The sequence below is a fragment of the Peromyscus leucopus genome, chromosome 3 (genome assembly GCF_004664715.2).
Source record: "Peromyscus leucopus breed LL Stock chromosome 3, UCI_PerLeu_2.1, whole genome shotgun sequence".
Classification (NCBI taxonomy): Eukaryota; Metazoa; Chordata; class Mammalia; order Rodentia; family Cricetidae; genus Peromyscus; species Peromyscus leucopus.
This window is the reverse complement of record NC_051065.1, coordinates 84709675-84735505: the sequence shown is the minus strand read 5'-3', so window position 1 is coordinate 84735505 and position 25831 is coordinate 84709675. Positions and strand designations below refer to the sequence as shown.

The 25831-nt window shown below is 38.2% G+C and overlaps 2 gene segments (V, D, J or C); both read right to left on the bottom strand.

Annotated features, from left to right (window-relative positions):
- Positions 1–9334: 9334 nt before the first annotated feature.
- On the bottom strand, positions 9335–9859 carry LOC114686290. The segment is given in 2 exon segments: positions 9335–9657; positions 9780–9859. Coding segments are annotated over 2 exon segments (378 nt in total).
- Positions 9860–18426: 8567 nt separating this feature from the next.
- On the bottom strand, positions 18427–18990 carry LOC114686291. The segment is given in 2 exon segments: positions 18427–18749; positions 18878–18990. Coding segments are annotated over 2 exon segments (378 nt in total).
- Between the last annotated feature and the right edge of the window lie 6841 nt (positions 18991–25831).

Below are 25831 nucleotides of genomic sequence, written 5' to 3'. Positions count from 1 at the left end.
ACAAAAAAATGTGCAGACATGAACAACTAGTTGTTATGAAACCACATGCTCATTCTTATAAGTGAATTCTAACTTTGAACTGTCAGATTTGAATGATTAAACTGGAGACTGTAAGGTTGGAATTAGAAAGGTCATATCAAAGAATGATTGAGAAGAGAACATAAGGGGAGAAAATAGTAGAATATGTGTGGTGTGAAAGAAGACAGTAAGGATAGTACAAGCCAAAAAGTTTAAATAAGAATAAGGCAGGAATTAGGGCAAACGAGAAGACTTTGAGTAACCAAAAATAAGAGTATATATATATGAGAAAAAAATTATGGAAAGACCGTATGTTATTACTCTATTTTAAAAGGAAAATCAATGATCAATGAAGCACAATGCATGGCAGATAATCCTTCTCTATAAAACACAAGTTATAAAACAAAGATCCTAGTGTTCATGTATAAGAATGCTCATCATGAGAGAGGCCCCAGACTACAAAACAATACAGGCCATTGTCAGTTTTTTATTTCTTGCCCACTAAAATTAGATCACAGATACTACTGATAAAGACACTATACATTTTGGGTGCAGAACATAGAGAAATGGTGATGGACTTCAGCTGTAAGGCTCCTCCTGGGTGGTTAGATTTTTCAGTTCTGGATTGCTCGGCAAAGCCCTGATGTAGAAACAAGTTATCAAATATATTGCTCAGCTTGTACTTCATAACCTGGAATGATGGCCTTCTGCCTGGCAGGATGCTAACTGCCTCAATGATCCTTATCCAAGGCTAATCTAGAACTTTCTGGTTAGATCTATGACCCACTCACTGGCAGAGATCAAGTGTCTGGTATTGCAAATCCACTCCAGAGTCCACGGTTAGGAATGGCATACAAATAATGAGATAACACACAACTGTTTTTTTCTGAATAGACATGGTGTCAAATTGTCTTCTTAATTATTATGTTTATACCTACTGATTAGTGATGTTATCACCTTCATCAGAAAAACTCTTTTATGTGGTGGGTGATACTTATTCTAGAAGCTCACAGATTTTGAAAGTGCTAAGAATAACTATGGTGTGTTCACAATTATCCTCAATGGAATGTATATATCACCCCGTCATTTTAACAACAAAAGGATTGCAAGGAACTCTGTGAAACAGAGGGTTCTGGGCATGATCATTTTACTTGTAAACTCACTGCTGTGGTTCCCTGCACAAATGTTGATTGGATCCATCAACATTTTATCATGAATGGAGGAGAGCCTGACGAGTTCCTACTCTTCACTAACAGACTGTTAACAGTTAATGGCTCTGGGAAAGGCTGTGCCCTTCTCCTCAGTGTTGTAGCCATTATTGCTGTTAGCTGTTAACAAGCTGCTCTGTTACAGTACATAAGACCCAGCTCATGTTCATGCAAGCAAAGAAAATGAACTCACTGACTCAAAAAAATCATTGCAGTTTGAGGAGGTTGTTGAGAATAAGAGTTTCAGTGTTAGAGGGAAGAAGATAATTGGGAATAAAAATAAAAATATAAAATAATCATTTTAAAATCTCCAAAGTATATAATGAATTAAAATAAAACAAAATTTAAAATATATATAGGACACCACTGAATAAATAGAAACTTACATTTTTGGGCTTATGGAAAGAGGAAAGAAAAGTGAACATACAGAAAACATAGTTAATAAAGTTCTATGTGAACACAAAGGTCCTACAAGCTAAAAGCCTTTGACAAAATCCAACACTCCTTCATGATAAAGGTCTTAGAGAGATCAGGAAATCAAAGACTCTCAAATGAATTCAATGAAAAACACCTGTCTAAAAATCAGTTCTCAGGAAAAAAGGAAGAGAGACAGAGAGACAGAGACAGAGAAGTTACATTGAAGAGATAAATTACATTGAAGGAAATCCTACTACATTGACACTAATTTCTTAATAAAAATATAAGAGGTAGGAGGTAACTGGGTAACATAGTCAAAGTTCTAGCAAGAAACAATAGCAAAAATTGTTTCCTGCCGCACTCAAATACATTTAGCAATAAATTTCAGAAATGAAAGAAAAATAAGAACTCTCTGGGAACAAAAGAAAGGTAATTTAAGCTGAAAATAGGTTTGCATTAAATTCACCAAACTTACACAACTATAGAAAAAAATATAAAATTTTATCAATACCTAAAATCACCAAAACAAAAAACAATTTGGAACAATGAAAGGAAAATATTAAAAACAACCAGAAAATTCTAGAATGGATATATTCCTACCCATCATTAACTGTGTATATACTTGGAATAAAACATGGAGTCAAAATAGTAAGAAAAATTGGATGGAGATAAATAGAACTATTTGTTCATTAGAAAAGAAAGTCTTCATGAATAATATAGCCTGAACTTAGGGAGTCAATGAACATATTTTACTAAAAAAAAAAGAAAGTAGAATATATAATATTTGTATTAATAAAACAGAATTTAAGTTAAAAGAATAAAATGTGATAAATGAAACAATTATACAGTAAAGGAGACAGTTTAACAAAGAAAAATGCCTTAGTTTCTTGTCTATTTTATGGGATAATTTTGAATGATGATGGCAGACAAGGGCTGTTGGATCAGAATGGGTTTTCACCCAGCTTTACCCCATCGTGCCTCATTGCTGAAAATGCATGTGTTCACCATTCTTGGGGAGGCAATTTCATTGTTATTGCAGCTGAAGACAACTGAGATGCATGACAGGTGGAGTCAAGACAGGTGCTCATGCTCCAAGTGCCTCAGCTGCAAGCAATAATCTTGAGTTCCTCAGCAGTAATCTTTCACAGAGATAAGTAACATATTTAGCAGCTATTTTTATTAGGGTCTGCATGACTGTGGGAGGATTATGTGAACCGTGGAAGCAGTAATATACTCCTACATCCTCAGGTTCCACTCGACTGATTTTGAGTATGAAATCTGTGCCTGAACCACTACCAGTGAACCTGTCCAGGACCTCAGAAAATCTCTTGGAAACCTTGTATATCAGGAGCTGTGGATACTGTCCTGTCTCCTGCAGATGTCATTCCAAAAACATGTTTCCACTTCTTAGTAGGAGGCTCTGACTAGACCTACAAGAGATGGAAGCTTCATCTCCAAGGCTGACAGGCAAGGAAGGTTGGAGTTTGTGTCATCACAATGTCACTTCTTCAAGCTAAAATAAAGACAGAGAAGTACAAAGTTAAGAACACACTTCATGAACAATCTTTAAGTATTCTTTTCAGATATTTATTTCAAATGTGATGTTTATTTTTACATACAATTCTTCATACACTAAATTTCCTTATTGGCAAACCAAGTGGATTGAAAACTCTAAGATGATTCAAGGCAAGAATTATATCATCCCATTACTTCTGTGCCATAATCTTCAGTATAAAACAAGTTCTCTTCTATCTGAAACCTCCCTCTAATAGATGTAAACCTCACAGTCCCCATCCTGGAGGACAAGACCCCTCTCTCTTCTTATAAATGGACAAAATACATATAATCAGCAGTGGTTCCCAGGGCTCATCATCCATATGCATTCTCCTTTCTCACTTCTCACTTCCCCCTGTCCTCACCAGGAATCCAGAACACCAGCAGCACCAGCAGCTGAAAGACATTGTCATTTTGAGGAGGCAGTGTTTGGAGACTGATCAGTGGTCACAGGATGCCAACTGAGCTTTTATCTCAGACTAGCAATGGTAGTCTCTCCCTAGGGAGCAATATGAAAAGTCCTGTGTTAGTGTTTCAATATAGATATAGGAAAGAGTCCTGGAGGCTTCTCATGATTGCAAAAGTCATATAACATATCTTCTATGTCCTGGTGAAAATAATAAAACAAAATGCAGGGCTTAATAGGAAAAAAAACATGCTAAAATGTCAGTCTGTACTACAGTAGACATTCAATATGTGTTGCATTACAGAAACACTAGAAGAAGTGAAAATGAAGACATGTACACAATCATTCCCTATGAGCTGAATATTTATGCTTTTGTTCCTCTTTCATCAGTTTTACAGAAAAATGCCTCTTTTTATTAATGGTAAATGTAGAAGTTAGGAGCTGTGTTTCCTGAAGTTTATTGAATTTGTCTCTGTAGGAGCACAAAATCAAATAAATATATGAGTAAGGCATAATTTCTGTTCATCTATCCACAGTTCTCAGTGATAAAAAATGTCAAAGATTCTCTATTCTATATTTTTAGGATCATTTATATGTAATAACTGACTGTTGTTAACACACTGTTCAGGAGTTATGCAGTGCCTTTCTTCCTGTTAAACTGCAATCAAGTTGTTATTGATAAATCTTCATCCATTCTTCCCAACTCAGGAACCTGCATTGATGACAACCATTACAAGGTTAACTTCTAGGAGACTACCTGTCTTAGTTTCCACGTCAGTTCCTATGGCATTTGTCTTTCGTTACCTCTTCATTTTCTTCTAATTTTTAGCTCTTGTCAAAAGTGGAAACTAAACTCAGAAGGGGAGGCATACACTAAGAGAAAGTAGACGTGGTAGGAGTGCATTACAACAGCAAGAACTATGTTTTTAACGTGTGACCGCATTACATAACCATGACTGATGTTTTCTAGTATCTTCTTACAGTTACTCATAAGCAAAAGGATGTTGGGTCACATGCAGCAAGATGTCAATATCAGACTTCTATTTTCCACAAATATGAGAAATAATTTACTAAGTAAAAATTTCTGACTTTGACTGTAACATAATCCCCTAGGTGACCTAAGTGACTAAATGACCCTCAGCAAAATCTGTTCACAGCAAAATGGGTATTGATGTTGAGGGTTAACAAAGCAGCACAAGTGTGATCAACGTTTGTCTCCATCTGGGCAACAGAAGTGCCTGAAATGTTTTTGACAACTGTGAGAATCCTCAAATAGGAGGAAGATCTCACAGCTGAGGGACAAGCCAGTTTTCTCTCTGTTGCAGGATGTAAAGTCAGCAAAAAGAACTCTACACTTCCCCTCCACAGTGAAACCAGGGTCCTAGATAGAGAGCTTTTCTCTCTCCCTTCAGTTTTTAAAATGTTAAAAATGCCTACACTTCTTCCATGTGATATCTCAGTCTTAGTCACATATGTCTATGGTGTTAAAAATATAACCAGTGTAAGTGAAGAACTACATATTTAATTTTATCTTCTAGTTTTCTAGTACCATATTCTTAGCATTTACCATATTAAACCATTTGACAAAATGATGATCATTAGCCTTATCACTATGCCAACCAAGGTGTGAAATGTGAGCCTGGAGTCTGTCTCACATCCACTACACCAAGCTATGGGGTAAACTATGTGAACTACGTCTGTTATAGACACAGCAGCTACATCCCTGGAAACTCCTCTGGAATATTGTGCCTCTGGGATTTTGACTTTGGAGACACATACATATGGAAGATTAAAAAATAGTAATAACAAAATGCCATCAAATTGACATGTCTGCATTCCAGATGTTGAAACAAAGACAAGGTATGGACAAAAAGTCCTGAAAAGAAGCTTTGTCTACAAATACAGACAACTGATTAGAACTCCATTGATGTGGAGAAGTTAGAATGTTGTTAGGACAACATTTAGTCCCCATGAATATGCTTCCAATAAAGTACTTTCTCATAGTGGGCTGTGTCTTTCACCATTTCACCACCTCCCATTTTTTTTATTTGAACCCCTCAATGTATGTGTTATGTCAAAGCCTCCCAACCCACGATTAATAAAACTCTAATCCCCCCAATGCCCACATAGAGGTGTACTTTCTTGGAAATTTCTCAATCCCATCAATGTAGGCTTTTGTCTACCTGTACAGATGTTGTCTGCTAGACCTGGGATCTGAGGACCTCAAAGAATGAAGCAGACTACAATTCAATGCTGTAGACAACCTTACTTCAGTTTCAGTGTGCTCTTATACAAGAATGAAACAAAGAAAGCAATGATCAAAGGAAGGTTGTTTGAGTTAAGGGAAAAAAATATGATCAGAAAAACACATAAATAAATGTCAGGAATCACATACTAAATATTATCAAAGTGCTCTTTACCAGAACTTTCTCAGGACAGACCAATTTAAACACAATTGCCTGAAGCATACAATAGCTTATATCTGGGAAAGTATAATAGAGAGGAAGAAGGCCATATCCGGATTAAGGGTACACTGACCAGATTGAGTTCTAAAGCTATCTTCTGACATCCAACAAGAATAAACATGTATTATAAATTGAATGTAAATGTTTGTTTCACAAGGCAGGAAATTTTATCCAAGAATAATCTAGAGAACACAATGTAACTGAGATAAATGGACTTCTGCTTTTTTCATGGGTCCTATCTCACCTTTCCCCAAGGGAATGACCACCATTCATCATTCTTTTGACCATGTTGTGACATGCAAGGTTAACCATCATATAGATCAAATAATAGGATCACTAGAGTGCATGATAGTTCTATTTTCAATGTTTTCAAGAATCCTTATGGTGATTTGCCTAATATTGATACCAACTTACATTATAATGAATGGTTTTCCCCTCCCTCTAGAGAGATATTTCATTATGATATTATTGGCATAACCATCATGATTAGTAGCATTGAACATTATTGTCATATACCTATTAGCCATTTGTATGTTTTCAAAAAAGACTGTTTAATTCTGTTGCACAATTTTGAATTTGTTATTATGATTGAGTTTTTATTAAGGATATTGATCTATAATGTTCCCTTTTGTCCTTTTATTTTGTATAGTTGTCTGGGTTTTCTATCAGGGTTATATTAACAGTGTGAAATGTACTTGGGAGTATTCTTTGTCTTCGATGCTGTATTAAAATGAGGAATATTTATATTGGTTCTTCATATTTTTATTAGAAGTCAGCAATTTAAGTGAAAAGGAAAGTTAAAAAAAATTCACCAACTTGTCTGTTTTATAGTATTTGCTTTTACCTCTGCAAACATTAACTTTAATATTTTAGTCACTCGCAAAAGAGGCAAAATGACATAATCAACTCTGCTGTGATTACCTCTACACAGACAACAGTAGATGATCATACTGGAAGCCACATGCTCAAGTCTGCATCTCCCATCTTCCTTCTTCACAGTGATAGTGGATAATGACTCTCTCTGAAACTTATCACAAGGGAAGATGTTTGGACAAACTGACTTAGTTGGGTCCAATCTGTGGTCAGTGTCATATTATAGAAAGGGGCTAAATGTCCACTGTTCTCTCCTTTCCTTCAATTGTCAAAGGCAAGTTCATATTGTTCTCTGCAGTGAAATTGTACACATCACTAGTTTGTCACACTGTTGACAATGTTGAGTGGTATAGGACTGGAAAGGGGAAATAGATGAGATTTCCTGAGTAAACTGGGGGTAAAGGGATAACAGAGTGGAGGGAATGGGAGATGAGAACATGAGAGAATAGGATGGTCAAGCTGGGAGAGGGATGGAGTGGGAACGCAATGAAAGAGATATCTTCATAGAGAGAGACATTATGGGATGAGGGAGAAAATCGATGCTAGGTAAATTCCAGTAATCTACAAGGATGACCCCAGCTTAGACTACTAGCAATAGTGGAGAGGGAGGCTGAACAGGCCTTCCCCTGTAATCAGGTTGGTGAATACCCTAACTGTCATCATAGAGCCTTCATCCATGAACTGGTGGAAGCAGATGCAGAGATTCAAAGCCAAACACCAGGCTGAGTTCCAGGACTCCAATCAAAGAGAGGGGAAAGGTATTATATGAGTATATGGGGGTGGTGGTGTCAAGATCATGATACAGAGGTCTACAGAGACAACTGAACCAAGCATGAAGAAACTCATGAACTTTAGACTGACAGCTGTGGAGACTGCATGGGACCAGACTAGGCCCTCTGCATGCAGGAGACAGTTGTGTAGCTTGATCTGTTTGAGGGGCCCCTGCCCTGGCAGTGGAATCAGGATTTATCCCTGGTGTATGAGCTTGCTTTTCAGAGCCAGTTATCTATGGTGGGACATCTTTCTCAGCCTTGATGCATGGGGGAGAGGCTTGGACCTGCCTCAACTGAATATACCAGGCTTTGCTGTCTCCCCATGTGAGGCCTTACCCTTTTGGAGAAGAGGATGGTGGGTGAGTCGGGGAGTTTGCAGGGGTAGAGCAGGAGGAAGGATGGGAGGGGGGACTGTGAATGATATGTAAAATGAATAAAATTTTTCTTAAATAAAGAAAAACAACCCTGTGGTGATATTGTGTTCCCCCAAAATATTGTGCACCCTAATAAACTTATCTGGGGTCAGAGAACAGAATAGCCACTAGATAGACATAGAGGCCAGAAAATGGTGGCACTCACACCTTTAATTCTAGCCTTCTGGAGGCAGAGATCCAGCTGGATCTCTGTGAGTTCAAAGCCACACTGGATACAGCCAGGCATGGTTACTCACACATTTAATCCCAGGAAGTGATGGCAGGAAGCAGAAAGGTATATAAGGCATGAAAACCAGGAACTAGAGCAGGTTAAGCTTTTAGGCTTTGAGCAGCAGTTCAGCTGAGATCCATTTGGAGGAGGACTCAAATGCTTCCAGTCTGAGGAAACAGGATCAGCTGAGGAATTGGCGAGGTGAGGAAGCTGTGGCTTGTTCTGTTTCTCTGACCATTCAGCGTTCATTCCAATACCTGGCTCTGGGTTTGTTTTTATTAATAAGACTCTTTAATATTTGTGCTACACAACCCTTTACTCTCTATAATTCCATATAAACAAATATACATTGCACTTCACATGGTGGGATTGAGAGTCATATGAGGGTGATTCAATTTTGTTTGATACTTGTAAGCAGAATAATGGACACTGGGGCCAGAAGAATCCTAGGTGAAGGGCTGCAGACACCTGAGAGTATCAGCACCAATGCCTCCAATTTCAAGGCACAACAGAAGATCATGGTGAGCCAATTTCTCTTTCTCTGACACGGGTGCTCTAGCTTTTTTGAGAAAAGCAGGAATTCTTTTTACTCTCAGCTTCTCTCACTATTTCCCTGCCATTTAAATACTGATGCTTAGAAGCAAATTCATTGCATTTAAATAATGTGTGCTTGGAATGTCCGCAGAAGCTTCTACTCTTCTGTCCAAGTTCCACCTGGAGATACAATTCAGAATCTTCACAGGGAATGACTGTGTCCTCTGGTATGGCAGAAAAGGCATTGTTATTCTGTTGTGCTGGAAATAAAAAGAAGATAGGGTACAGAGAGGACTGTTTAGCCTCTTCTACAAAAAACAAATGTCTCTCTGTGAGATTTTGTAACAATCCTGTGATATCTGAGAAATAGTTTCAGTGAGTGAGTCATGAGGTCCCAGCAGTTGAGGCAGTCTAGCCTCTCACTTCTGCTTCCATGGAGGTTTATGTTATGACTTGTATCACTGTGGAAGGGTCATTAGAAACTTGCAGACAGTAATAAGTTGCAATGTCTTCAGACTCCAGGCTGCTGATGGTGAGAGAAAAATCTGTCCCAGACCCACTGCCACAGAACCTCGATGGAACCCCATCTGCCAAGCCATTTGGATAATGGATCAGGCACTTAGGAGCTTTTCCTGGTTTCTGGTGGTACCAGTTTAAATATTTGGTAATACTCTGACTGGCCCGACAAGTGATAGTGACTCTGTCTCCCAGAGATGCAGACAAGGAGGATGGAGACTGGGTCATCTGAATATCACATCTGGCACCTAATAATGGAGACATAATAAAGAGCCACATAGTTAAGCATGTTATGAAAGGACTGCCCCCAAATGCCAATCAGCACTAATCACAGTGTAACAGTGAAATTCCCATTATACTAACGTTTTACCTGCTAACCAGAGCATCAGGAGCCCGAGGAGCTGAGCAGGGGCCCTCATGTCCATGCTGAGTCCTGACTGCAGTTACAACTGTACAGGGTGTGACTGGTATATGAAGAAGTCCTCAATGCTGTGCAGTGAGTGCATGCAAATAACTGGGAAACAGTTAGGGCGGGCACAGCTGCAAGGCTTGCTCATCTCAGTAACTGACCACAAGTTCTGTGTCTCCAGATGCCCATGGTCAGACCACACATATTCCTATGGAGAATTCATGTTTTTATTTTAAAATTATATAAATTATATTTTTGAGTTTTCTTTGAAAATTTCTATTATACATAAGCTCTTTTTGGAATAATATATTTCAAATATATATTAATGGTAATATAGACCAATATCTGACTGACAATGAATATACAACAGAGGAGGGACTATTAAATCCTTAACTCAGCCAAATAATTGATAATTAAAAATCTATGCATGTATTTAAATTAAAGGAACCATATGGCACGATTCCATTTTGAATTGTCACCATTTTTAGTCAGTTTCATGTCTGGCAGCCATCTTTGCTAGGAATAGAAAAGATAGAATTTAAAAACAATGCTTATTTAATAGGATTTTAAAGCTACACTGAGTTGGCAATTGAAAGAGATGGAAAGTTACTTGTTGGCTACCTAGACAGTCATCCCAGGGTTTCCATGGTCATTGAAGGCAGAGGTCTCAGGGCAACAACATCAGTCTTCGGCTGCCAGTCCTAGGCCTGCCAGGCCTCAGCAGATCCAATAGTTGTGGGGTAGGAACTTGTGGGGAGGACCAGACTACCTTGTCTAGGCAAAGGTGAGGCAATGGATTCCCCAGAGTCCTGTTGTCCATGGTCTAAAGAGTGCCCTGGCAGCAGTTGAGGTGAAAGACAATTTTTGCTCAGTGGCTGGTGTTGCCACTCTGGAACAAGTTTCAGGTGCAGGTTTTTCTGTGCCCACTCATCTTCTTTGGAGGAAATAATGGAGCTACCAGGAGCCAACATGTCTATGTCTCATGAAAAGCTTTTTCATTAAACATTTTAAATGCCATATTCTCAGATCTCTTGAGTATTTGAGGACTGTCTGTCTATTAGGTATGAATGACTATCAATTTCTGTTCCCTAACAGTTTTCAATGTTAGCAGCTTTCACAAGACTAGGACTTTAAAATTTATTTCTATCAAGTTGAGCCCTAAAATTAATGATTTTGAATTGAAGCTCTTCTAGTATCAAAATAGGCAAATAGAAATGAGTTTTCCTGCTCCTGGTACTAAACATACATCAATCATAAAAGAGTGGCCATGAGTGTAAAGAAAACTTTTACTTTCTAAGAAATTGTTTTCCATTGATTAAGGTATGAATAAATATTTGGATTTATTCTTTCAGCTCTTGAACAAGTTACAAAATTGCAATCATTAGTTACCTGCACTCTTTTATATACTTTCTTGGCAAGGCACTGTTACTAAGGAACAAGGTTTCTTTACTGCGGTGTTTGTTGTCTATTTTGTTCAATACTTTGTCCAAGTGTCTTTATTTACAATTCCTATCATAGGATCTATGACTTTTCTAGCTACAGGTTCTCGCCCCATGATTGTGTCAAGTATTGGTTTTGTCTTACCTAATTGGCCTTAATTCCAATCAGAAAGTATTTGGTTATTGAATGATTTTTCATGCCACTATTGTTAAAGTTGGCATGCTTTATAAGACTGGTCATTATTATAGCTCCTCAGGTGAAACAGAATGTAATGTTACTTTAGTTTTCCTATGTTTTTGAGACCTGCTTTGTATCTTTTAAAAAATTATAATAAGTTTGTTAGAGTGGAGAGAATCAGTATTCTTTAGGGGTTGGCCCCTGGTAGGTTAGTCTCACACCAATGTGTATAAGGGAAGTACAAACTGGATTCAGTGGGTTACATAAAAGGGGGGAGGGTTTATAAAGTCTGAAGAGAGTGAGGGTGAAGAATATGAGAAGGAGTGGGGTGAATGCAATCAAAATACATTGTAGCATGCAAGAAATTCCAAAGGGTACTTTAAAATTACATTAAAAATATATGACCATGGGAGACCTTGACTTGGGAAATGTGGGCATGAAGGGTGTTGGGGGGGAAGGCTGGGGTGTGAGAAGAGAGAAGGGGGGAATCTGTGGTTGGTATATAAAGTGAATAGAAAATTTCTTAATAATAATAAGAAGAAAAAATATATAAGCTGGGCAGTGGTGGCACATGCTTTTAATCCCGGCACTCAGGAAGCAAAGCCAGGCAGATCTCTGTGAGTTCAAGGCCAGCCTGGTCTACAGAGTAAGATCCAGGATAGGCACAAAAACAACACAGAGAAACCCTGTCTTGTAATATATATATATATATATATATATATATATATAAAGGAGCCAGGGATGGAGGCACAGGCTTTTAATTTAATTTTAATTTTTAAGCACTGGGAGACAGAGGGAGGCAGAATGCTCAGTTCGGGGCCAGCCTGGTCTACAAAGTGAGTTCCATGATAGCCAGGGCTACACAGAGAAACCTTGTGTCGAAAACCCTATATAAAGATAATAGAATAACTTAGTTATTAATAAGATAAAAATATACTTTTAAATTTTGAATAGATAAAAATATGTGAACAAGTAATATATATAGAACTGTACTATACATTCCCAGTAGGGACCAACCATAAGAATATATACCATTGTCCACTTATTATTTTCTAATAACTACTGGTTATTGCCTTCTTATTTAAATGTTCTTTCCCACTCCTTTTGGCTGAGGTAATCAGCATCAGGGATTTTCTGTCATTAGGCCTAAAGATATATAAGCTACTTTCTAGCTCTGTGGCCACAATGGATGTCCTGTCTTAATGACTCATGAGCTCTTGTGGGGCTGTTCGTGATTCTTCCTGCTAACCACAATACCTTCTCAGAAGCTGATGTGCTCATGGCAAGCATTCAGCAATGCTAGAAAATATGTTGCTCAACAAAGCTGTGCATCACTCTGTGGCCCATGCCTTATAATAATACAAGCAATTTTTAATGCCAGACTAAGGTGTGTGACTGACCGTCCAACTGTTCACAAAGTAGAATTTTGTAAAAATATATATATAAAGCAGGGGAAACCTTGAGTTAGCAAGGTAATGAGTGACTGTATATTGTTGACATGGCATGACAACAATAATGAGTATTCCAAGGCTTTGGTCTCAGAAAACTTTAGCAAATCCAGTTCTTAACATCAGCCAGGCTCAAAGGGCTTGGAAAAGGTCTCTTTGGGAATCCAAGAAAGAGTATTTGATCAGTGTGTGAAGAGACATCCTCTGTGTGAGGTGGAGGGATAAACAGATCATAGAATGTGAAGCAGCAATGGACTGAGGAGAGTGTCCTTGCAAGGCAGTTGAGCATATGGGTGTGCTCTCCATTCAAAGTACAGGATTGAACCTTGAAGAAGGAGGAGCAGGGCTCTCAGATGACACTAAGTATCCTTCTTTACCCTATAAGAACAAGAAAGTTACTGTCAGTGGACAGGAAAACCTTGCCTTGTGGGTGAGTAATATCCAGATATACCAGGGTCTGAAGTCATAGGGCTCATTAACAACAACTGCCACTGGAGAGAATCAATTCTTAATTTAAGGACCTGCCAGATCCTGTACCACTATTGCCATTTCTATTAATATTATACAAGCTACTACTGAAACATCAATAGTTATTCATTGATTATCTATGCTTTATAAAAATAAAGTAATGATTAGCAGTATAACAAAAGGACCATGCATTCTAGTGTTATCCCTGGCTAGTCATGGGCAATTCGATGGAAATGGATATATATACATATAGATGATGAACCTCTAGAAATAAATTTAAAAGTTTGAATTCTGGATTAACAATCCTGCGCTAGAAATTGCTATTTTAATATCCCCAAGAAGATAAAAATTTATCATTTTTTACCACTGACCTAAAAATGCAGCTTTGAAACTAAGCCTGGATTGTGATGAACAGGAAATCTCAGTTCAGAAATGTTCCCCTGAGACTTAGTTGTCTAAAAGGGCATTTGATACCAAAGCCATTTACTGAATGGCAGGATAGTGATTTGATTTGTAACAGGACATCAGGACATAGAACGTTACCAGTACCCAAATCCACAAGTGCTGACCTCAAACATTTATTGTATTGTGTGCACAGTCTAGATTAGGAAAGCTGGGCTTCTAGGCTTATACTCTGCCTTGTGTGTCAGTGATAAATCAAGTGCCATCTCTTAGGTAAACAAGTCTAATTTGTTGTCTTTTAACTTCTGTATTTTAAATTTATTACTAATAGCTTCATTAAAATACAACATATTTTCCTTTAAGGAAGTACTGTATATCTCACAAAGAAAACTACACTGAGAAGTGCTTGTATAATATAAAACATATTGCTATGACAGCTGAATGGATCATTATTAGCATCAATTTTGCACTGATTTTTATCTAAAAAATGTTTGCATATATGTTCAAAATCAATTTTCTTCTTCACTTACTGAATATCAAGTTCATGTTTATGTGAGTGTTGTGGCAGAGACAACTATTTGCACTTAAAGGTAAGGAAAAGATGACTTAATTATTTCAAACCTCAAATATTTCTGTGAATATTGTAAAAAAATATTTTCACACCTAAGGAACATGATTATATAAAAATTTCCCCTGCATTTTCAATTACACCCTAGACTATGAATGGATTTATCTTAAATCGTGATTCTTCCATGGAAGTTTTTGTTTATGTTGCAGTGTGAGAAATGAAATGGAGCTGTTTCCAATCTTATGACCAAAATATACTCACTTAAATCAATATGTATTCAAAAAGACACACAGACAATCCTCAACTTATATGCATTAGATTACTGACATAAAAGATAATTCCAGAGAGAAAGACTTCAAGAAAGCTAAATGCAAGTTGCTCTTTGTATTGCTGTGATTCAGTCCCTCCCCATGTGTACTGTGTCCTCCTTTGTGCTCACTGACACACACATCTGCTGGAGAACCTTTAACTGGTGTGTTCATGGCGACCTCTGCTGGAGAGACGGTCAAAGTGATGACAGAATGAGCCTTTATCCAAGCTTACCTGAAATCTGTCTCCTTAGTGCTAATTAGTAGCCCTTTTATTTTCATCCAGTGTGCACAACCATTTTCCATGATATTTCTTATATCTACTAACAATATATCTTCTCATATCTTTTATCCTTCCTAATTTCCCCAGAACTATGCATAAAATGGATTCTAGAAGCCTGAGGATAGGCAGGTATAATCATGAAAAATGCATTTATTACTTCTTCCACCCATTTGTAGACCTAAGTATACTCAAGTGCTTAAAGTGTACTGGTTATATTTTGTCATCTTGACACAAACACAGATATATATGAGAAGAGAGAAATTTGGTTAAGAATTACCTCCATTGGATTGTCCTATGAGCAACTTTGTTCTTCATTAATGATTGAGGTGGGAGGGCTCAGCCCACTCTGGGTGGTGCCACTGCTGGAAAGGTGGTCTTAGGTAATTGTCCATTGTCCCTGCATCAGTTCCTGCCTACAGGTTTCTGCACTGAATTACTACCCTGACTTAATTCAGTGGTGGACTATAAACTGTAAGCTGAGTAAACCCACTCCTCTCCAAATTAATGGTTTGAGTTTTATGATCCTCATGAAATGTCAAAGATGTGACTTTAGCAAATAGAGGAAGGTCTGAGGACACTATGGGTGAGGTAGTGTGTAAGGAGAATTACTGAGTGCTCCCTGTACAAGTTGATTCAACCTCATCCTTCCCTTCCCAGGAACTCAGAGCTGACTCGTCCTTTTTAGACATTGCCATCCCTCTGCCTCATTTACCCTTGTTTATCTGTGGTATGTGCAGGAAGGGAAATTTGGAAGCTGAATTCCCCCTTTTCTCGTACCATTTATTGTGGGATATTTGATCACACTGTGAAACTCCAAGTCTGTGTTAATAAAATCAACCTTGGACCAGGGGTGGGGCCAGCAACTAGTTGACAGGAATTAGCATTAGAGAGTATGGAGGAGCAAGAAACAGGGATAGAGAGATGCCTGGTAAGACTACAGATGGACTTAGAGTTTCACAGGGGTTTTTGTGTGTGTTTGGGATGGCTGGAGTGATGCTCTCTTCTGGGGGCTCTGGCCAAACAGGAAGGTCAGCTGGTTTCCTCTCAGCCTCTCTGATATAGCAGGTTTTTTACCCCAACATCAGACTCCTGAGTCTTTATTAATAAATAGAATGACTTAGTTAAAAACAACATTTGGTGTCCCAGATCAGGTACATATATCTAAGCATAGAGTAGCTGGCATGCTACCTGGAGAGAGTCTAAATGGAAATGCCTACCACAGCATGCCATCAGCAACTTCTCAGAGCTGGGGTGGGTAAATATGTTGCCAGGTTGTGCCTGGATATCATGTAAGAGGGAGTCAGGAAGACAGAGAGGGAGAGAGAGAGGAAAAGAGAGAGAAGGAGAGAGAGGAAGACACACAGAGAGGGGGGGGAGAGGGAGAGAGAGGAAGTAGATGGGAGGGACATCCTGTCAGTTGGAAGACTTTTGAACTGCCATAGGAGAAAGCTTTTTCTGTGATGGCAGGAGAGGAGAAAGCACCTGGGTGCTTGCTCTGCCTCTGTTTGCTATCAGGCTTTCACCCTGGCACCTGGCTCCTGAGTCTTTATTGATAAAAATCAAATGATTGAGACTTAATTAAAAACAACAATGGGCAAGTCTATTTTCTTGATTGGTAATTGATGTGGGAGAGCCCTGTTCACTGGCAGCAGTACTGTCTCTAGTGGAGTGGCCCTGGAATGTACAAGAAAGAAACCTGAGCAAGCAATGAGGGACAGCTGTGAGCAGCATTCCTCCCTGGTCACAACTTTAATTCCTGTTTTATTTCAGTTTCTGTCTTGATTTTCTCCCTTACTTCCCTCAATGATGAGCCGTAAGCCATCTAAACATATTTGTCAAATAAACACTTTCCTCTCGAAAATGATTTTGGTCAGTCAGTTTTTTTATCACATGAACAGAATATAGCTGGAACAAGGCATTTTCTCCTTTGGTTAAATATATTTCTAAGCCTCCTTCTACTCTTCCCTTGCCCCTTTTTTCTCAATCCTATAGTTTGTTTATTTGTTTTTTATTTCTTTTCATTCCATCATTGCTGATGCATGTAGCAATGCTCTGTATATTTTTGGATATTGATTTTGTATTCTGAAATGTTGCCAAATTCTTTGCTTGCTGGTGAGTGCCTTTACACACAAACAAAATGCTCAGATGCTAGGTTGGTGGGTTCTGTTGTCTTTAAGGTGTTAGATGTTCACTCATTAGTGGGATACAGGTGAGAGAATTATACCTTTCCCTTGCCCTGGTACATTTGATAAGTGATTGCACCAAAAAGGAAGTTTCTACTTTCATTCCTTAATGAGTCAACAATGCATTTTGGTTGCCCTCTGAGTTTTCTTTGATCTGTTAAGAGACACATTTTGGTGCCTCCTGTGAGGAATATTTAATAAATTACTAACACAAATAATAAATAAGGAATAAATTGGCAAACCATTATATCCTTAATGATGCAAATGAGCAAAAACAACCATGTTTTTGAGGTTCATTCTCTGAGCAAATGGATAGAAGAGAGCACAAGTGGACTACATGTTAATATACCCTCCAGATGTGCAAAAACATGACCAAAAGCACTTTAAAATTTTCAGCCTACAATGGATTTGTAAATTTGGACATTCTGAGGCAGAATATTGTGATTGTGTAAGCACCTGGTAGAGGCAATAAACTCCATGACACAAAAGAGGCTGTGAGCTCTGATCCTAGTCAGGTCAACGCACATCAATCAAGAATAAAACCCCAAAGTAGGGAAATGATGTTCCAACCAAGCCCAGTCCTGTGCATTTCACCAGCTCTCCACAAGGCCTTCATATGATAAAACAACTAAGGGATTACTCCATTAATTATACTGGATGTCTCATGACCTGTTCATCTCTGGAAATGACCTCAGAATAATTCTGGACAGGTATTGTCTGTTAGTCTTTACTTCCTCTGGTTTCCTGTAGAGTTGCTCAATAAAGATCCTTGCTGAAATGTGAAGTCAAAGGAAAGGATTTTCCCATCCATAGGCACCTGTGATAAATCATATGAGACAAGGATTGAGCCTCTCCTGTGTTATGTCACATGCAGATTGAAGCATCAACAGTGTCTCCTTGAACTTCCCAGACCTATCCAAGGACCACATGGTTAGGCAGTTTATTCCCTGTTGTGGTAGATGCACACTGAGTGCTGGAAGAGGACCACAGAGAGAAGGATTACTATGCAGATATCTGGGCACTTTGAAGCAAACTATTTCTTTCTTTCTTTTTTTCCTTTTTTTTTTTGTTTTTTGTTTTTGTTTTTGTTTTTGTTTTTCAAGACAGGGTTTCTCTGTGTAGCTTTGTGCCTTTTTTCTGGAACTCACTTGGTAGCCCAGGTTGGCCTGGAACTCACAGAGATCGGCCTGGCTCTGCCTCCCAAGTGCTGGGATTAAAGGCGTGTACCACTGCTTGGCAAAATATTTCTTGATATGCAAGCAGTCTGAGCACACAAACAAAGAGCAGCAGCTGGGGTAGCACAGCCTCCAACTTCTACTTCCCCCCATGGTTTATGTCATGGCTTGTATCACTGTGGGAGGAGCATTGTAATGCTGTAGACAATAATAGGTTGCAACATCTTCAGGCTCCACGCTACTGATGGTTAGAGTGAAACTTTTCCCAGAGTATTGGCCACTGAACCTTGATGGGACACCAGATTGCAAACTAGTTGCATAATAGATCAAAAGTGTAGGAGCTTGTCCTGATTTCTGCTGGTACCAGTTTAGGTTATTGCTAATGCCCTGACTTGCCAGACAAGTGATTGTCACTCTGTCTCCAATAGATGCTGACAGGGAGGATGGAGATTGTGTTACTTGAATGTCACATCTGGCACCTGACAATAAAAAAACAAACAAACAAACAAAATAACATAATTAACAATGTTATAGTAGGAATTCCTTGATTAGTAGGGAAGTGATGGCTACTCCAGGCTGAACAAATTTTCTATGCTGTGCAACTTACCTGAGAGCCAGAGTAGCCAAATTGCCAGGATCTGTGCAGGAGCCTTCATGGCCATGCTGTGTCCTGACTGGGACTGACTCCTTCAGACTCTGAACAGCCAGCTAAGAATCTGTCACTTAAGGGGGATATGCTCTGGGCACATGCAAATCAGCAAAGTCTTTCAGGTCTAGGCACAGCTGCAGGCTTTGCTCAGCTCAGTAACACAGGAAGTTACAGTCTATAGGGACCCTCCACCAGACCTGGGAGACACATACTGGGTGCTGAGAAAGTGTTTCCCCGTGGGGACTACAGGATATAATTAGTCCAGTGCCCTTAAATAGAGTGGTTTCATTTTGTTTTGTTTTGTATCTCACTACACGGATGAAATATTTTTCTTTCTAATTTTGAATATAAGATGGACAGTTGGAGATTTAATTCTTTGGAAATTGCAACAAATTTAAGTTGAGGCCAAGTGTTGTCTTTTTTCTTCTCTGGGGTTTTATATGATAAATCATCAGGACAAGTGATGGACAGAGATTTAATTTTGACTGAAAGTTGGATGCATAAAGGCAATAAAAGGAGGTCAGCATATATGCATACATTTATAGCTCTATGGTAAAGTAACACAATGTAAAAATACCCTTTGATAAACATAGTTTAATGATCTGCTGGGGAGGGCCTAGATACTGTGTGTCATAACTAAATTGTCACCCTCACGTTAGCGTTGCCCTCTATTTCTTAAGAACCTTTTTCACTCAGCCAGTTTAGGGAACTTACTTGTCCTCTGCCTTTTGAAAGACTCTGTCATGTCTCTTTCTCTAAGAACACAAAATAATTCCCAAATCAGTGTCTTCTACACTCTGGGATAACCATTCATTATCTTTCTTATTTGAGCTTTTCCTTGTTAGAAGCAAAGGCATGTTATACACACAAAGTCTATCCTTGTAGTAACTCTGATCCACAAACCTACAAATTCCTCATCAAATATCTCTTCTAGTTTTATTTCACACGATGGTGTTACTTTTATGTCAACTTGACGCAAGTTAAAGTCATCTGAGGGGAGAAAACATCAATTGAGAATATGTCTCCATTAGATAATGCTATATACAATCCTATGGATAATTTTTTTTAGTAATTGATGGTGAAGGGCTTAGCTCACTGTAGGTAAGGCCATCCCTGGACTGGTGGTCCTGGTTTCTATAAGACAGCAGGCTGAGTAAGCCATTAGGAATAAAGGCCTCCCATGGCTACATTATCAGCTTTTCCCTTCAGGTTCCTGTCCTGTTAGAGTCCCTGTCCTTTTTTCCTTCAATGGTATACAGTGATATGGAAGCATAGGTCAAATATACCCTTTCCTCCCCAACTTGGGTTTGGCCAGGGTCTTTCATCACAGTAATAATAACCCTAACTAACACACATATTGAAAGCAATCCTTTTTTTCTGTATTGAATAAATTAATTTTCTTGTGCTACTTAACAATGAGCTCTGGTGTGTCACCAATCTGCAACATAACTAAATTATTATATGTTTGTTCCATATGAATTTACATGTCTAATTATCTTTTTATTTAATTTCTCATGGTTTTGTACATTGACTTAAACTTTTTATTTTTTGGTTTTTTGAAACAGGTTTCTCTGTGTAGTTTTGGTGCCTGTCCTGGGTCTCGCTCTGTAGACCAGGCTGGGCTCGAACTCACAGAGATATGCCTGGCTCTGCCTCACAAGTGCTGGGATTAAAGGCATGCACTACCACGACCCAGCTTGACTTAAACATTTTAAGGAGAAAGTTTGGTAATTTAGTGGGCTTTGCATTTCATTTGCAGCCAGTGAGTGTTTAAAGTTGGTTTAGTATTCTCCTGTCCCACTTCAGGACACTGCAAAACTTCCCTGGCAGGGTATAGAGGCCTGGTTACTTGAGCATCAGGCCAAAAGATTCATGAAGGAAGAACCATGGGGATCAGAGATCCAGGAGGAGGCAACAGAGCAGATTCCACAGCAAAAAGGAATTTAAGTAACTTCACACTGTTTTTTTTTGTTTTTTTGGTCCAGGAGTATTGTATGTCTGTGACAATTAACATGGTATAGTTTGCCCAGAGACAGTTCTGTGTTGTTTCTCAGAGAAGTCTACCTCAAGTCCAGTTTTCCCACCAGGGTCATTGAAATAGACATAGCATCTATTCGATTATAAACTTCCAAACAATTCAGACTCCATTCAGCAGATTTGCAGTATGAAATTGGCCAGGGACTTAATGTCACTTAATTGGTCTATGATGCCAAATAACTGGTTAGAAAGTCTATAGCTGAAGAGATGGGGAAACTGGTCTGGCTTCAGCATGTACCAATCTAAACTGTGTTTTTATTCATCTATATGAGATCCTGACTTGATCTGAAAATAGTACAACAGCTTCTCCAGGGCCAGTTGGCAGAGTGAGCACAGTCTGGGTTATCATGATATTACCACTGGATACTAAAAGCATAATAAAAGAGAAAGGTTACTTAATATACAGGTATAGCAAAATATTTAAAGATTATTTCTGCTAATGCTTTGTTTCCTACTAATCATGTTCACAGCTTTGGTTCATATTCTGAAAGTTAGTTCATTCAAAAAGAAAGTATACAGAGATTTACAAAAAATAAGCATAGTCCAGAGTTAACCTTTACCACATTCTTCCATACATGGCAGATCTACAACCAGAACACAAATCCTTATCCATTCTGGCATCTCTCTTAGTCACATATCTAAACCCACAGAACCATACTGGAACACTATCTGCCATCTCACACATTGACAGATCATGGATGAGCAGTGGTGGAGTCTCAGAGCCCATTTTATGCTAGGCATCTGTCTTAGTTAGTGCTTCTATCACTGCAAAAAAAATGAAAAAATGTTTAGAGAGTAAAGGGTTTATTTGGCTTATACTTCAACATTGTTACTCATCACTGAAGGAAGTCAGGACAGGAACTCAAACAGCGCAGGATCCTAGAGGCAGGAGCTGATGCAGAGGTCATGTAAGGAAGCTGCTTCCTGGCTTGCTTTTCCTGGATTGCTCATCCTGCTTTCTAATAGAACCCAGGACCACCAGCCCCAGGACTGCATCACCCCCATGTGCTCCAGCCCAATGGATTCCCCATTGGTCACTAATTGAGAAAAAGGTTTATAGCTGGATCTCATGTAGGCATTTACTCAACTGAGTCTCTTTTCTCTCTGATGACTCTATCTTGTGTCAAGCTGACACATAAAAACAGTCAGTACAGCATCCATCTTGGCATCCATTAGCCATCTGTCTCTGACTCTAGTGCCTGAAAGATAAGGTACAAGTAATTCTGACTAAGTGACTCCCACCCAAAAATATGCAGCCATGAAATCTACTTGTTATAATATCACATATTCATTATCATAAGTGGATCCTAATTTTGAACTGTCATATTTGAATGATTAATCTGAAGTCTGTAAAGTTGAAAATAAAAAGGTCTGATTAGAGAATGATTGAGAAGAGAACATGAAGGGATAAAATTAATGTGTGTGATGTTAAAGGAGACAGTAAGAATAGTAGGGGCCAAGAAGTTTAAGTAAGAATAGAGCAGGGAATAGGGGAGAGGAGAAGATGTTGAGTAACCAAAAATTAAGAGTGTAAAAAATTAACCATATGGAAACATACTATTTTCTTACTCTTTTTAAAAAGGAGAATCAACAATCAATGAAGCACACTACATGGTGAGTGATGCTCCTCTAGAAACTACAGGTTATAAGGCTGTGACCTTCTCTCCAGTATTGTAGCCACTATTGCCTTTAGCTATTAACAAGCTGCTCTGTTCCAGTACATAAAACCCAGCTCATGTTCATGCAAGCAAAGAAAATTAACTCAATGACTCATAAAAGAATCTTTACTGTTGAAGGGGGTTGTTGAGAATAAGATTTTTCAGTGTTAGAGGAAAGGAGATAATTGGGAGTAAAAATTAAAATATAAAATAATCATTGTGTTTTTTTAATTTCCAAAGAATATAATAAATTAAAATAAACAAAATGAAAATGAACAACACTGTCAGTATATTGGACACCACTAAATGAATTCAAATGTATATTGTTGGCTTTATGCAAAGAGGAGAGAAAGGTGAACATGCACCAACCATTGTAAATGGAGTTCTATCTGACCATGAAGGTCACAGAAGCTCAAAGACTCTCAAATAAATTCAATGCAAAACACCTGTCCAAAATATCAAGTCTCATGTTAAAAAAAACATAGAGGTAGAAAGCAGGGGCTAAGTTTTATTGAAGGGAATCCACTAGACTGACAGCAATTTCTTAATAAGAATATAACATGTAGGAGATAATTGGGTAATACAGCCAAAGTTCTAGAAAAAATAACAGCAAAAAGTTCCCTGCCCACCAAAAAATACAATTACCAGAAAACTTCAAAATTGAAAGAAAAAAAAGCAGTCTCTGAAAACAAAAAAAGTAATTTAACCTGAAAATAGGTTTGCATTAAAGTCAACAAATTTACACAAATAATATATAAACTGAACTTATGGAGTCAATGAACAGACTTTACACAAAGAGAACAAAGGGGAGTAGAATGTGAAATATTTATATTAATAAAATGTAATTTAAGTCAAAAGAATAAAATGTGGCAAATGAAGTAGTTAAATAGTAAAGGAGACAGTTTAATAAAGAAATCAATGTCTCAGTTTCCTTTTGGCTTAATTGGTAATTTTGAATGATGAAGGCAGACAAGGCCTGTTGGATCAACATGGGTTTTCACTCAGCTTTAGCCCATCATTCATTGTTACTGAGAGAGCACCTGTTCACAATTCTCCTCAGCAGTTTCATTGTTATTGAAAATGAAGAGGACTGAGATCCACAGCTCTTGAGGTGTCACCAAGGCATAGCTCAGTAAAATTATATTTTATTTTTGTTCATTTATTTGTTTATTTTTATTTATTTATTTATTATTTGGTGTGTGTGTGTGTGTGTGTGTGTGTGTGTGTGTGTGTGTGTGTGTGTAGGTATATTGATTTCACAGCACACAGGGAAGACAGGAGACACATGTAGGAGTCAGTCCTCATCTACCATGTTGGTCCAGGGAAAACTCAAGTTGTTTCCCTTGATTGCAAGATCTTTTATTTGTTGAGATATGTCACCAATTCTCTCAGTGAACTGATTTTAGCACCATATTTTGAGAGTAGAAAATTTTCTCCAGGGGTTAATAAATGGTTCAGCAGTTAAGAGTGCTTGTTGTTTTCCAGAGGATCTGAGGTTAGTAACTAGCACCTAGGTTGAGCTGTTCACTATTGCCTATAAGTCCAGTCCATACCCTTTTGACCTATGTAGGCACCCACATGCATGTGTGCTTACATGCAGAAAAATACACCAACAAATACACATAATTTATTTAAACAGAAAAATCTCTTTCTCACAGATAGAATGGCAAAAGTTCTATGCAAATACAAGAGTAAAGGGAATGTTTTATGCTTCATGAATGGAATATGGAGTTCAGGACCAGCTGTTATTACAGTCTGATGAAAGCCCTTATCCTAGTTGGTTTTTGTCAGCTTGATACACGCTAGGGGAATCTGGACAGAGGGAACGTCATTGAGAAAATACTTCAATCTGATTGACCTCTAGACAATTCTCTGAATTATTGTCTTCATAAATGATGAATGTGAAAACATTCACCCCAATAAAAACAGTGACACCCTTAGAAAGTTGATCCTGTGTAATATAAGAAATCAGGCTGAACAAACCATGCGGACTAATTCAGTAAGCATCATCCTCCATTTCCTATCCTTCCTGCCTCCTGGTTCATGATCTGTATGAGTTCACGCTCTTAATTCCCTTCACGATGGACTGTGATGTCAAGTGTAAACTGACCTCCTTTCCTTCCCAAGTTGCTTTTGGTCATAGTGTTGATCACAATAGAAAACCGTCTCAGGCAGGCCTCCAGAGTTATCACATGGCTCCTATATCCAACTAGTAGGAAAGACTTGTTAGGAAAAAGGCTTGTAGAAAAACAGTTGGTGAATTTGTGCTCTGAAATGAGAATGACCAAAGTAAGCTTTTAAACTATCACTGCTCCATAGACTCTTCTTCAATGAAGGTGTTTGTGTACAAAATCTACAATACAAAACACACTAATCAAAGAGTGTACATGGACACTGAACACTTGAAGTATATGAGTGCAACTAGAGGTTTTGCATATACTTAAATCAAATTTAAATTTATATTGTCATGTGTGGCTAGTATTAACCTCATGGAACTACATTGTCTTAGCATTAATAGTCAGCAGTTTCATCAAGGCAGCCAATTGTTACATAGGGTTTACCTCATAGTCAGTGCTATAGTAATCATCAGAGACAGCTTCAGGTTCCATCACACCCAGATCCATTGTCACTGAGCTATGAGGGATGCTGGTCTATCTCTTGGGCAGTTGATAAATTTTTAAAACAGCTCATTCTGGTCTCTAATTGAAGCATTACAAGTAGACTTTTCTATCAGTGACCTTTTCCCTTATATTGGCCTTTCAGGTGATGGGAATGCTTTCAACAAGATTGACATCTCAGCATTTTACCAAGATGACAGTGTTTAGTTATATCTAAAAAGGTATCCAAATCAGAATCTCATTTAAGAATGTTGCACTGTTAATATAAGCTGCATAGCAGTCCTTTGCTTTCTTCATATCATAAAAGTTTTTTGTTTTTTTTTTTTTTTTTTTTTTTTTTTTTTTTTTTTTTTTTTTTCGAGACGGGTTTCTTTGTAGCTTTGCGCTTTCTGAATCACTTGTAGCCAGCTGTCTCGAACTCACAGCGATCTGCTGCTCTGCTCTGAGTGCTGGATTAAAGCGTGCCACACCTAATAAAGTTTTAATGTTTAGTCCTTCCATTTTCATCTGTGTTACTATATTTTATAGCTTCCTTGCTGATTTCTTCTTCAGGTCTATTTACTGTGTGTGTGTGTGTGTGTGTGTGTGTGTGTGTGTGT